The sequence below is a fragment of the Alexandromys fortis genome, unplaced genomic scaffold (assembly GCF_014885135.2).
Source record: "Alexandromys fortis isolate MF-2015 unplaced genomic scaffold, M_Fortis_MF-2015_v1.1 scaffold_58, whole genome shotgun sequence".
Lineage (NCBI taxonomy): Eukaryota > Metazoa > Chordata > Mammalia > Rodentia > Cricetidae > Alexandromys > Alexandromys fortis.
The window spans coordinates 2,298,666-2,312,615 of record NW_026067940.1 but is presented as its reverse complement, the minus strand read 5'-3'; the positions used below and the strand labels follow the sequence as shown (position 1 = coordinate 2,312,615).

General features: G+C 40.7%; 1 protein-coding gene across 2 annotated transcripts in view; it reads left to right on the top strand.

Moving 5' to 3' along the window:
* Kif14 (kinesin family member 14) overlaps positions 1-13,950 on the top strand; it is a 72,859-nt gene that overhangs the window by 42,799 nt on the left and 16,110 nt on the right. For both annotated transcript variants that reach the window (XM_050147865.1, XM_050147864.1), the window contains exons 19-23: positions 38-164; positions 1,550-1,643; positions 2,194-2,323; positions 8,864-8,964; positions 13,684-13,778. In XM_050147865.1, coding sequence (XP_050003822.1) covers positions 38-164; positions 1,550-1,643; positions 2,194-2,323; positions 8,864-8,964; positions 13,684-13,778 — 547 coding nt within the window. The remainder of the gene's footprint in view (positions 1-37; positions 165-1,549; positions 1,644-2,193; positions 2,324-8,863; positions 8,965-13,683; positions 13,779-13,950) is intronic.

Genomic DNA, 13,950 nt, shown 5'->3' with positions numbered 1-13,950 from the left:
CCTCATCTGTGGTTCTATATGAATGCATGTCAATTAGGCTTTAGAAGACCATAGCATCCGCCATGCAAGAATCCTAGAAGCTTTAGAGACTGAAAAGCAGAAAATCGCTAAAGAAGTACGAATTCTTCAGGAGAATCGGGGAAACAGGGATAAAACTTTTATAAGTGAGTATATACTGGTGTTAACATATACTTTTTAAAAGTTCTATATTATCTTCTTACAATATAATTACTAAAATGTTAGCTGCCTTTACATATTTAAAACGCTTGGCCGCGGAAGTAATTTAGTGATTCAGTATTTGTCCAGCATGTGGGAAGCCCCAGGTTTAATCCATAGTACCAAATAGATAGAGAATAGATAGATGATAGATAGATAGATGATAGATAGATAGATAGATAGATAGATAGATAGATGATAGATAGATAGATAGATAGATAGATAGATAGATAGATAGGGCTTTGTTTTAGGTGCTAGTTTTTTAATGTAAATATATTTGTATGAATGGTTTTTAAATGTTGTTTTTAGAATAGTTGTATCAGCCCTATAGACTGAATGTTTGTGCCCCCAACCCCAAATTAATTTATTGAAATTGTAGCCCCAAATGAGGTGTTTTCTATTTCTGTGAAAGATGCCATTGGAATTTTGATAAAGACGTTGCTGAATCTGCAGATTGATTGCTTTAGACAGTGTAGTTCTTTTAACAATGTTTATTCTTCTAATGCATGAACACTGTCTTTCTATTTATTTATGTCCAGTTTCCTTCATCAAAGTTGCATAGTTGTTTAGTATACAGATCTTTTATTTCTTCGGTGAAATGTATTCTTGAGTATCTCATTGCCTTCGGTACTGTTACGTGTGTGTGTGTGTGTGTGTGTGTGTTGCATTTGTCTGAGTGTGTGATTAAAACAAGGCCCCATGCTAAACAGGTGTATCTCTGTGGAGCCATACCTCTAGATATCTTTTCAATTTTTGTCTAGAAAATGTAAAGGGGGTGTAGTTCTTTATAAACTAATCTATGGTATATCTTACTTGATGATTTAGAAAAATTACATATTAAAGATATGAGGAAATGTTAGAAATATAATTTTGGGCTGGTGAGATCACTTGCTGCCATTTTTGACCTTAGTTGGATCCCAGGACCCACATGGCGAACAGAACTGACTCCCACAATTGTCCTCTGACCTGTACTTGGACATCATGGTGTTTTATGCTCCCCCAATAAATAAAACATAAAAAAAACCCATTAAATATAAGAGAAAAGGACAATAGGGTATTTTCTTGCCCAGTGTCCTTTTTCTCTGTTTATAGCACTCCTCCACATACAAGACAGCTCACTTCACCTAAAGACTAGCTTGACTTTTAAGAATTGAAGAAAAGTTGTGTGTTGGTGGCACACACCTTTAATCTCAGGAGGCAGAGGCAGGTGGATCTCTGAGTTTGAGGCCATCTCTCCAGCTCCTAATGTCAATATATTTATGAAATTATTCTAACTAGTGATTATGTTAGTGACCAGACATGCATTTTGGTTCTAACTTGTCTGCTTTGTTAGTTCAGCCAAACTGGAGTTCCATGAAACTCTCCATGATGATCCAGGAAGCCAACGCCATCAGTGACAAACTTAAAAAATACTATGTTTTTGGCAGGTGAGTAGTTTTTACACTCGTTGACCTGTTCTTACTTGATTTTTTTGATGGAAGTTTCTCTGAAGTTTAGATAGTAATCTCTCTAGGAAAGAGCAGATGTCAGACTCCCTGAAGCAGTGGCTTTAGAAATTCATCTTAAAGAGTTTACTCATTTTTCTTTTAGGTTGAGATTTTGTTCCTCTGCCTACCATTTTTATTTTGGCTTTGTAGTTCCAGCTGTTGAGTCCATGGCCTCATGTCTGCTATGCGTGTGCTTTGTCGCTAAGCCACACCACCCTGTCTCATATTCCAGTTTTTTTTAAGCTTTATCTATTTATAATGTATGTGTGTGTGCCTGAATGAGTTTACGTGCTCCATGTGCACACAGTAGCTGTTGGAGACCAGAAGGGGGTGTCAGGGCCCCTGGTACTGGAGTTACATGTGGTTGTGAACCAGTCAGTGTGGATGCTCGAGCCCAGTCTTGGCCTCTGGAAGAGCAGTTTGTGTTCTTTGCTGCTAAGCCGTGTTTCAGGCTAAGCATCTTCCTCTGGCTTTTTTTTTTTTTTTTCAGACATGATACATCAGGCAGAGGTCATTCTGATACTTCTGTTCGAGTTCGTAACCTGCAGCTTGGGATCACAACTTTCTGGAGTCTGGAAAAGTTTGAATCTAAACTTGCAGCAATGAAAGAGCTTTATGAGGTTTGTAATATTAAAATCTCTGTAAACTTAAAAACGTTTTAATTTATTTACATATGTGTGTTTTTGCCTGCATGAATGTCTGTGTGCATAACATGTGTGCCTAGTACCTCCAAAGGCCAGAAAAGGGGGTTGGGTCCCCTGGGATTGGAGTTACAACTTATTATGAACCACCATGTGAGTTCTGGAAATGGAATCTATGTCCTTTTGAAAAGCAGCCAGTGGTGTTTTTTTTTCTCTCTTTTTTTCTAAGAAAGGACTAGACAATAAATTTTTAAAATTGTAACAAATGTACCTCTTAACAGTTTTTGAAATATTTTTCTTAATTTGTGGGTCATGTCAGAGCCAGTGTTTTCTAAGTACCTTTTGAAATTATTTTCAGGACTCTTTCCCTTACAGATTTCTGTGCTCCACCTTAATATTCTAAATCCACAAGACAGTGGAAGTGAGCCCTGCTCCTCACTGGGGAGTGTGAACAGCCATAGCCCTCACACCCCTTCACCAGGTGCTTAGCTTTTACAAGTCCCGGGATTCCCATGATCATAAATATTAGTTATAAAACTTTAAAAAATTGGAACTTTTAAGAAAATACTGAAAACTCTTAATGACAGTAATTTCAGTGTTGTTAATAGCACAGTCCTTTTTGGTTGCCTAACTGTGAATAACCCAAACAGTAAAATATAAAGAAAAATATTTAAGATTTTTGTTGATAAGATTCCATTTGAATAACTTACTGCCATCTTTGACTAAAATTTGTTAGTGCTCACATTATGGTGAGATTAAATCTTTCTCTAAAAAGCAGTCAGGGTTCTTAACTGCTGAACCGTCTCTTCAGCTCCTCTATAAACTTTTTAAAATGCAGCTGGGTGTGGTCATGCATGCCTATGATCCCAGCACTTGAGATGCAGGGGCAGAAAGATCAGGAGTTCGGGGCCTACCTCAAACACATAATGAGTTCAAGGCGGGCTGGTTTCTATGAGACCCCATTAGACTCTCTGCTCCTCCCAAAATAAAACAAAATATAGGAGTGAAATGTTCTTGTTAATAAGAGGAGCTTCAGTTACTGAAATCCCCAGAAAGAATAGCTCTGAGCGTCTGCTCTCCTTGTGGTGCCAGTGGGACTTTTCTGGTTTGCCTCAACACAGTTTAAGTGTGACAGCGATTCAGTGCTGGGTCTGACTTTAAAACTCTTAGAAGCTTTGCATTCGGCTGCAGAGAGTCCTGTGGTCTGAAATCATCTCCCTGCGACAATGAATGCTGTACAGATTTTCTCATTTTTGTCTCATGGGTGTTTCCAATTGTTGCTTTCAGTTGGTCACAATTAAAAGCATCTTTTGTTATTTTTAACATCTGTTTGCCTTATGTTTTCCAAAATGGTAACAAAATATGGTATTTTGTTTGTTTGCTGTACTTTGTTGCTGTTCATCATTGCTTGCTACAGTGTTGCCGCAAACTAATATTAGGAATTTGCTTTGCTTTGTAGCTTAGTAACTAGAAGTTGAGGTTTAACTTTGTTTCTTTATGGTAAAGTATCCTTTGACTTCTTTCAGTTTTCTCAGACATGGTCTCATTTGCACAACCCCACGCCACCAGACTGGCCTGGAATTTTCTGTGTAGACTGACTGATCTAGCTTCAGACTCCAGACTCATGGGCTTCTGCCTCTAGAGAGCTGGGGTTGAAGCCATGTGCCACCAGACCTGACTGAATTTTTTGTTAAATGCTCTGTATTTTGTTAATTGGTGGGCCTTTTTTGTTTTTGTTTTTATTCTAATCATTTAATTTTTTTGTCCTGATTATGTGATTTTTCCTAATGTGTTGCACACACATGTGTGCATGCATGTTTGTGTGTGTGTGCGTTAGTATGTATGTGTACACTGTGTGAGTGTGTGTGTGTGTGTATAATTACGCATACATAAAGGTGTGTGAGTAGAGACCAGACTTGGCTGTTGGGTGTCTTCTTTGATTGCTCTGCACCTTATTTTTGGGAGCAGGGTCTGTCACTGAACCTGGAGCTCATCTATTCAGCCAAAGTGGCTGATTGTTCCAGGAATCTGCCTGTCTGCTTCTCCAGACCCGAGATTAGAGCATACACCGATGCACCCAGTATAGAGTATGCAAGTTCAGCTTCTATGTTTGGTTAGCAAGCATTTACCTGAGCCATTTCCCCACCTCTATGTGACTTTTATTGGTTTTATTTTGTTATACAGGCTTTTTCTTTTCTGCTTATTTTGTTTTGAGACAGGACCTCATATAGCACAGATTGGACTTGAATATGCTGTGTAGCTAAAAATGATCGTAAGCTTCTGATCCTCCTGCCTCTGGGGATTAGAAGGGTCCACTGCCACTCTGACTCTATAAGCCATTTTAAATTTGTGCTTGAATGCATTTTAATTCAGAGAGTTTACTGAGCCATTGCCAGCCTGCTACATTTTTATTTTAAGGTTTATTTCTTTGATAAAATTTGGGGCTGGAGAAATGGCTTAGGGTTAAGAGCTCATACTATTCTTGCAGAGGACCCAAGTTCTCTTCCCACCCACATGGGGCAGCTTACAGCCACCTGCCACTCCAGCTCCAGAGGGATTAACTCCGGCCTCCACAGGTGGCTGCACTGCCCCCACACAAGCACAGACATATGCAATCGAAAGTTGTCTAGGTAGCTGGCTGCCCTAAAATTCACAGAGATCCTTCTAGGATTACAGTCGTGAACCATTACAAAGGACTTTTTTTTGTTAAAGAAAAAATTATTAGGGTGTTTTTGAGGTATGAACTTGAAGTTGTTTTCTTCTATATTGTTATTTATTATCCCTAAAGTAATTATAATGTATTAAATTGTAGTACTAATTTTTGTTAAATATCCCATGTTTAAATTATGTGACTACTGGAATTACATTCTATAGTGCATAGATAATGCTCAAAACATCAGTGGAAATATTATACAGTAAAGCCTAGAGGGTGTTGTAATAGCTTTAATTTGTGAATTACTTAATCAAAAGCGAAGATAATTAACTCAGTCTGGAGGATAATAAGACAAAGGAAAGCAAGTAAAGGAATCATTGTGAGAAAAAAAAAGCGGTAACTAATGAATTAGCTCTTTGGAGACTTGAAGAGACAGGTCATTTCAAGAAAGATGGCATTATTATATATAATCTTAGCACTCGGGAATCCAAGGGATTCAAGGTTTCCTTGGCCACATCTTCATGTATGAGACCCTGTCTCAAATAATAAAAACAAAAATGGTATTTAAATTAAGACAACAAGCTCAGTTAAAAATTATATCACCAATAAAGTTTTGCTATTTTTAGATTTATTTACTTTTATTATATTTATTTGTGTGCACGTAAGAGAGATGGTGGATGTAAAGGTCAGAGGGCAACTTGGGAGAGCTAATTCTCCCTCTCCACCGTTTGGGTTCTGGGACTTAAACTTACATCAGTAGGCTTCTCAGCAAACGCCTAATGTCTGAGCCACCCCACTGTCCCTATTTATTTATTTATTTATCCATTCATCTGTTTATATTTTTATGTTAGTTTATGAAGTGTGTTTCATCGGTGTTTTCACACACGTCCATTACTGTGCCTTGTTCTCATTCATCTCTGTCCTTCTGTCCTGCAGGGCTCCCAGGGCTGCCCCTTCCTGTCCCGCAGTGCTCCCTGGGCTGCCCCCTTCCTCTAACTGCTTTTATGTCACGTGTGCCATCAGCTTTTCTTTTCTTCCCCTAGGTTAGATCTTTTCCTCCTCCCTTCTCGCGATCCTCTATAACACACATGCATACACGCACATGCACACACACATGCACAGACACACTCACACATGCACGCACACTTATATACTTTTAAATCTAAGTTCCACAGATAAGAGGAAACAAATAAATACCACTGTCTTTCTGAATCTGGTTTATTTTGCTTAGCATAATGATTTCCAGTTCCATACATTGTTCTGCAAATGTTATGACTTCAGTGTTCTTGGCAGTAGTATAAAATTCCATTGTGTATATATACTGCATTTTCCTTATACATTCATCTTTTGATGGACGTCTAGGCTGGTTTCCATTTTCTGGTTATTGTAATATTGTAAATATCTTAGCAATATACATGGATTTGAAGGATCTCTATGGTATGTTGTCTTAGAGCCCTTCCCATGTATTAAATTTGAGTCTTCTTTTTTTAAAGATTTATTTATTTATTATGTATGCAGTGTTCTGTCTGCATGTATGCCTACAGGCCAGAAGAGGGCACCAGACCTCATTGTAGGTGGTTGTGAGTCACCATGTCGTTGCTGGGAATTGAACTCAGGACTTCTGGAAGAGTAGCCAGTGCTCTTAACCTCTGAGCCATCTATCCATACCCCTAAATTTGAGTCTTCTAGAAAGGAAAAACATTCTAGGAAAAGATAAATTATGAAAGCTGGCTTAATGGAAGAATAGCCAAATAATAATTTTAAAAGTTTGTCAATCAAGTAGATTAAAAAAACAGTGATAAAGAATAAGTGGGAGCCGGATATGATAGCTCATACCTGTAATCCCAGCACTCAGGAAGCTGAGGCTATCCATCAGTGGTTCAGGGCTAGCCTGTACTAAATAGAGAACAGTCGGAAATACATGAGAGCGCGTCTCATAAAAACTAAAACAAAACTAAAGAGAAAGACCTGGGGGTGGAAGGAAGGAGAACTAGAGAGGGCTAAAAAGGTGCCGACTCCAGTCAACTTTATGAGCACACACTTTCAGGGCACAGGGAGAGATAAGCCCTGCTCTCTGTGAAGGACTGCAGAACCTGTCGCAGTTCATTCCATGATGTTTACAGTAACTAAAACAAAGCATGCGAACTGTATGTGGTGGCACATGCATCCCAGCATGGAAGGCTAATATAAACACAGCTAGAAAAATCCTGAGTAAAGCCTACCAAACTAAACCTGACCTGAATGACCTTTATTTTAAAAAACTTCTACCATGAGCAAGGAGTGTTTGTTTATTCCAGGAAAGCAAAGTGTATTCTTCTTGTTTTTAATGTGTGTGTGTGTTTTGCCTGTATGCATATGTGTGTACCACATGCATGCCTGGTGCCCTCCAGATTCAGAAGTGGGCATCAGATCTCCTGGAAGTGGAACTGTAGATGGTTGTAAGCTACCATGTAGGTTCAGGGAGCCAAGCCCTGGTCCTGTGCAAGAGGAGCAAGTGCTCTTCACAGCCGAGCCAACCTTCCAGCCCCAGCGAAGCCTGGAAGGTGTTATGCCACAGCAAGGACCGCTTCTCTCTCCATGGTGGGCCTGAGGGTGGTCTTACTTTCTGTCTGTGTTTCTATTTATTAATAATTTATGATTTTACAATAATGAGTGTTTTTAAAACAGCATTGAAGGCATCTGATCACTCACGCTAAACCCTTGCATGTAGCTCAGTGTCGGACTGACTTCCTGCTTTCACAGATTCTTCCAAGTTCTTAACTTAGTTTTTACACATGCTGCACCCTCTGAACAAGCTCTGTAGTGTGTATCTAGGTAGAATTTTAATTGACATTGCTTAGAAGTGATTTTTGTGTGTGCACATGTCTGTATGTGTGTGCATGTATGCATGCAGGCATGTGTTTAGGGGGTTGGAATACAGAACTTGACACAAACTAAACAAGGAATTTATCACCGAGACCTTTCCCCAGCCCAGGATTGCACCTTTACATTGCCAGATTATTTTATCTCTCCCTCTGGGTTCTACTGTTAACTGTCTCTTCTAAACTTTATTTTTATTTATATATCTGTGTGCTTTTATGTTATATGTGCACACATGTCTGGCCTTGAGCTGGAGTTAACAGCACCATCATGGGTGCTAGGAACAGAACCCAGGTCCTCTGAAAGAGCGGGGGACTGTTTAAACCTGTGATCTAGCTCTCTAGCTCCCTAAAGTTAAATTTATTATTGTTTCTCTTCGTGTGTGTGTGTGTGTGTGTGTGTGTGTAAGCCAGAGGACAACCTCAGGCACCATCCACTTTCCCCTTTTAGATATGATCCCTCATTGTCCTAGAGCTCACTGTTACAGACTAGGCTGGCCAGCGGTGCACCCCAGAAACCCACCAGTCCAGTTCCCTAGCACTGGGATTACATGTGCACACCGTGCATTTTTTATATGGGTTCTAGTAATCAGTTCGGGTCCTTTGTGTACTAGATAATAATTCTACTGCCTGAGCCATCTCCCCAGTCCAGGTTACTATTTTTGGGGTATTTAATAATTTTGGTTGTTTCTGTAAGACTATTTTAATTTCCAGCATCTCATGATTGGGGTTTTTGTTGTTATAGTTAGTTTTTTTTTTAGGCTAGCCTTTCAAAATAATGGTTTTTGGGTTAACATATGAAATAATGAGTTTTATAATGACATCTGCTTACTTGTTTTTAATTTTAATTTGTTATTAGTTTAATTTGATCAGTAATGATATTTTAAGACTAATCAGATAACCCATAATTTGTTAGTTTTATGTTTTAAAATGATAAAATGATTTAAGCCTTTTTGCTGAATTGTAAACATAACAATTAATGGGAAGAATGCATGTTATTTTTCTTAGAATGATGGTGGTAACAGGGCTGAGGATGTCTTTTGTGATCCTGAAGATGAGTGGGAACCTGACATCACGAGCACGCCAGTTTCTTCCCTGTCTAGAAGGAGGTAAAGCTGCTCATTCTTTCCTTGTTCTGTGTATATGTATGCTTACAGGTATATAAGTTAGAGATTTATGTAATACACACACACACCTGCGGTTATGATACATCTTTAATGGGGAACCAGAAGTACAAGTGACATGTTAAAGATCAAATGACAGTGCATATAGCATTACATTGTTTATTAGTTTGCTATATGAGCAAAAGTGTTCAGTATTTTATTATACTAGTTTTAAAAGCAGCCTAGAATGGTATATGTAGTGTGGAGTGGCGGGGCGCTTCCCGCCACCCGGCTAGCTTTACCCGAAATAATTACACGGAAACTGTATTCTTTTGAACACTGCCTGGCCCATTAGTTCCAGCCTCTTATTGACTAACTCTCACGTCTCGATTAACCCATTTTTAATAATTTGTGTAGACCCACGAGGTGGCTTACCAGGGAAGATCTTAACCTGCATCTGTGTTGGGTGGGAGAACCATGGCGACTGCCTGACTCGGCTTCTTTCTCCCAGCATTCTGTTCAGTCTACTCCGCCTACCTAATTTTCTGTCCTATTAAAGGGCCAAGGCAGTTTTTTTATTTAACCAATGAAATTAACACAAAACAGAAGACTCTCCCCCATCAGGTATAAATCTAATTTCCTACATTAAAAAGGAATAGCATTAGCCGGGCGGTGGTGGTGCACGCCTTTAATCCCAGCACTCGGGAGGCAAGGAAGGTGGATCTCTGTGAGTTCGAAACCAGCCTAATCTACAGAGCTAGTTCCAGGACAGGCTCCAAAGCTACAGAGAAACCCTGTCTCGAGAAAAAAAAAAAAAAAAAAAAAAAGGAATAGCATTATGGGGCTGCAGAGATGGCTCAGTGGTTAAGAGCATTGACTGTTCCTCTGTTGTATCTATAGGACCTGGGTTCGACTCCTTGCACCCACATGGCAGCTCACAGTTGTCTATAACTCCAGCTCCAGAGACCCAACATCCTCACACAGACATACATGCAGGAAACTCACTAATTCACATAAAGTGAAAAGAAAGAAATCACTTAAAAAAGAGAAAGGAATAGCATTACTTTTAACATCTCAAGAATTTGACATATTTTGATATTTTACTGTAGGTTACATGTTTAAACACAATCGTGTTAGTATGAGCACCACAAAAGAACAGATCAGTGTGCTACAGAACATCTGTACATGACAAGTGTTGTCTAGCAAAGCAGAGCCTAAAACACCCATAGTGGGCAGAAACTTTTCATGGAAAACCTAGTTCTGCTTAGACTCAGATGCCCAGAGTGTGGGAGCAAATAGTATGGAAACGCCTTGGCCTGGAACATTCAGCCTTTTAATTTTGTTTGTTGTCGTTGTTTATTGAAAACAAATATTTCTATGATATATTCTGTGTCCCGAGGAGTTTTGGGTAAGTAAGATCCTCCCTGTCCTCATGCACCAGGCACTGGAGAGAGAAGAGGCAGGGTAGACAGAACTGGAGAGAAGAGTGCGTTTAACACAAAGCTGGGATGCAGATTCCAGTGCATCATAGGACTGGTGACTGGTTGTGTGGTTAAGGCGATGTAAAGCTCAGGGTTGCTCCTGGTTTCAAGCTGAGGAAGCAGTGTTCGAGAAGGATGGTAACTTTCCTGTTGGCTGTGATGAGTGAGGTTTTCACAGGACAGTAAGTGTGTGTTTAGTCTGGAGTGTTGGGTGTGTTGGAGTTCCCAGGGTGTGAACATCAGTAGCACTGCCCCAACCAGAGCATTGTCAGCATCAAGAATACTTATGGAGCCTGGCGATGTGGGGCCTCCCTGGGACCTCAGTATGGGAGAAATTGAGTCAAGAGGAGCATGAGTTTGAGGCTACCCTGGGCAAAATAGCAAGATCCTGTCTTTTTTTGGAAGGGTAGGGGAGTGGTTATCGAGAAAGGTTTCTCTGTTTAGACCAAGCTGGCTTCAAACTCAGGGAGTCCCTTATCTCTGCCTCCCAATTGCTGGGACTGAAGGTGTGTGCCATCACCGCCCAGCAAGATCCTGTCTTAAACACCAACCAACAAGCTCAGCATGGTAACAGCACTCATGCATGAGGCAGAGACAGGAGGATCTCTGTGAGTTAAATGCCAGTCTTGTCTAGCAAGTTCCAGGATAGCCAGGGCTATATAAAGAGACCCTGTCTCAAAACAAACAAACAAAACCCATCAACAAACAGAACATATATTGAATACTTGATAAGATGTTCTCGTGTGGTACCCACCACAGGCCTCTGAAGTAAGTGTGTGACCACCTATTATGTCAGTGAAGAAACTGAACCATCACCAGAATTGTTCTGAGTGAAAGATGCGGCACGGATTCTCCATGCAGACCTTGAGTGCAGAGAGCGTATCTGCATCCTTCAACAGCAGTGTAGTGAAGAGGTCTCGGACCCCAATATCAGAGAGCTGGGCAACAGCTCCAGGCATTGGTTCCTCGAAGGGCAGCTACCATCCCGGCTGCCTCTGAGAGCTCTATGATTTCAGCTCGGGAATGATGCTGCAGAGTGTTACGAGGGTAGATGATGTGTGCTCACTCATGGTTGCCTTGACTGTCGCTGAGGTTGAACGTATCTGTAAATTAAATCTTAAGTCTGTGGTGTATCTCAGAGATAAAGTCCTCACCTAGCATCGCGAGAGACGCCATCCAGTCTTCAGCGCTGAGAAAAGACTTTCTTACTGTTACAATATAGAGAAGATAGAGCTTCTGATAAACAGGTCGTGATGGCTACAGGTGATTTGACCTAAGGATGAAAGATACTGCTGGGCCGAGCCACTAAAGTCACCTAAGGATGGCCCTTGATGGAACTGGATGTATAGAGTAGTAATGACAACCAGACCAACACACTGGAGACGTCTTATGAAACCCTTGGGCTTAGGATGACTAGCTTCTTAACCGTAAAAAGTGGTTAAGTTTTATGAAAACGGTCATTAGTCGGAGAACACAAATGTTTAATGTACTGAATATTGGTGATTCTTATATCTGCTGAAGTTGGGGTTAATGAGAAACAAACAAGTTTTAAAATGTGACCCCCCCAAAAAAACCAAAATTCCTTTTCCTATTTTTCTTTCTTTTTTTTAAATATTTATTTGTTTGTTTATTATGTATACAGTATTTTTCCTGCAGGCCTCATTACAGGTGATTGTGAGCCACCATGTGATTGCTGGGAATTGAACTCAGGACCTTTGGAAGAGCAGGCAATGCTCTTAACCGCTGAGCCATCTCTCCAGCCCCCCTTTTTCTATTTTTCAAGATTTTGAAATTAGGTGTTTTCATTTGGCAAATACTTTTGAGAACTTCTGTAATTTAATGGCATCATATTTTTAAAAATGAGTTGCTCTTAGTCTGAGACCTTGTGCATGAAGAATGTTTATGACAGAATGCAGACTCTGAGAACGCCTGCAGTAATGGAAACGCTGACAGATTGCATACAGCTGCGGTTGCCTCTGCTGTACCACAGCTGCTCTAATAAAGCAGCCTGCTCCGGCCACCTGTAAATCACACAGATGGCTGACAGTTAAAAGTCAATTTTTCTATCAGGTTGGATGAAAATCCTTTTGAAAGGAATGTGACAAGCATTTCTTAGTTTAAACATTGTTTAACATGACAATGTCGCAAGAATGATACTTTTTCTAGCTTGACTTACTTTTTCTTTTTACCTCTAGGAAAACAAATACTTGGGAACTGCTAGATGAAATATAACCTTCAATTATATTTCTGTGTTTTCATTTATTTTTTAAGAATTCACAGGGGGACTTATATTTGAAACATTTAAGCTTTTATGGGCAGAATACTTTGATTTAATCATCTTTTGGTGAGTCGGCAGTCTGGAAGTGTGGTGAGGAAGACCGCACAGGTCACCTGTGTTTAGATGCAGGTCACTGCTGGGGACTTTCGTTCTCATACTGAGCTAGACATGGAGTTTAGAAAGGTAAAGGGAGAGCCTGTGGTTTCCAGGCTGAGGGGACGGCTGTGCAGGAGCAGTGGAGGGCTCACTTCCTCCCGAGGGGATGCTCCCGCAGGCATGCTTTCACAGGGTCCACTTAGGTACTTTTTCTACCTAGATCATTTCCCTATTTAAATTCCTCCCCTGGAAAACTCAAGCTGATCCCGGCACATGGCCCAGCCATGTTCCTTGCTTTCGCCCCCACACGTCCCAGACAGCAGTCATTCAGCACATCCCTGGGTCTTTGCATCCTTTACCACAAGTCTTCCTGGGTCCCATGCTGTGTCTCTGATACTACCCCTGCTTCCCAAGCCTGCCCTCTTGCTTGGCTAGCCCATGCTTATCCTTCAAGGTTCCAAGGCCCAGACTACTAAAGCACTCTTCTGCCCTCACAGCACCCACCGAACTATGTGCCAGGCTTCCCTCTGTGGCCAGATGCCAGGTTTCATAGCCACGTTCAGAGCCCAAGTAATTGTGCACACAGAATAGCCCATTTTGTTATTCTATTTGTTATGTTAGGGCAATGCCTGGACATAGGGAAATTCTTGCTCAGAAATGGAAATGAGTTAGTCTCTGTTGGAAAAGAACACATGTCAGAATATTCCCCACCTCCCCTGAGACAGGTTCTCACATAGGCCACACTGGCCTCAAAGTCTCCTTCTTATGTCAGCCTTCCGAGTGCTGGGATCATATGTTCCCACAAAGCTGACAGCATTCTTAATACTCCTGTGGTGTATAGAAACTAATTTTAGGATTATCTTGGTTCAGGAGCAGAAGTTTGATGAAGAACGGGAGGATTTCCGGTTGTTTCCATGACTTACAGTTCCATCCGATTCAGAACCTGCATTCTTCACACTCGTCAGGTACCGCTTTCCTCAACTTATCCTCGTGAAATCATTTCATTTCTTAGCAGCTGGGTGTCCTTTATGCAGTGAAGATGTGAGTTGGATGGCCATTCTGTTTCTCAAATTCTGTTCTCTGATTTATTGTAGAGCCTTTTGGTTGAGTGGCTAATTCAGACAAGGGAACGTGTTT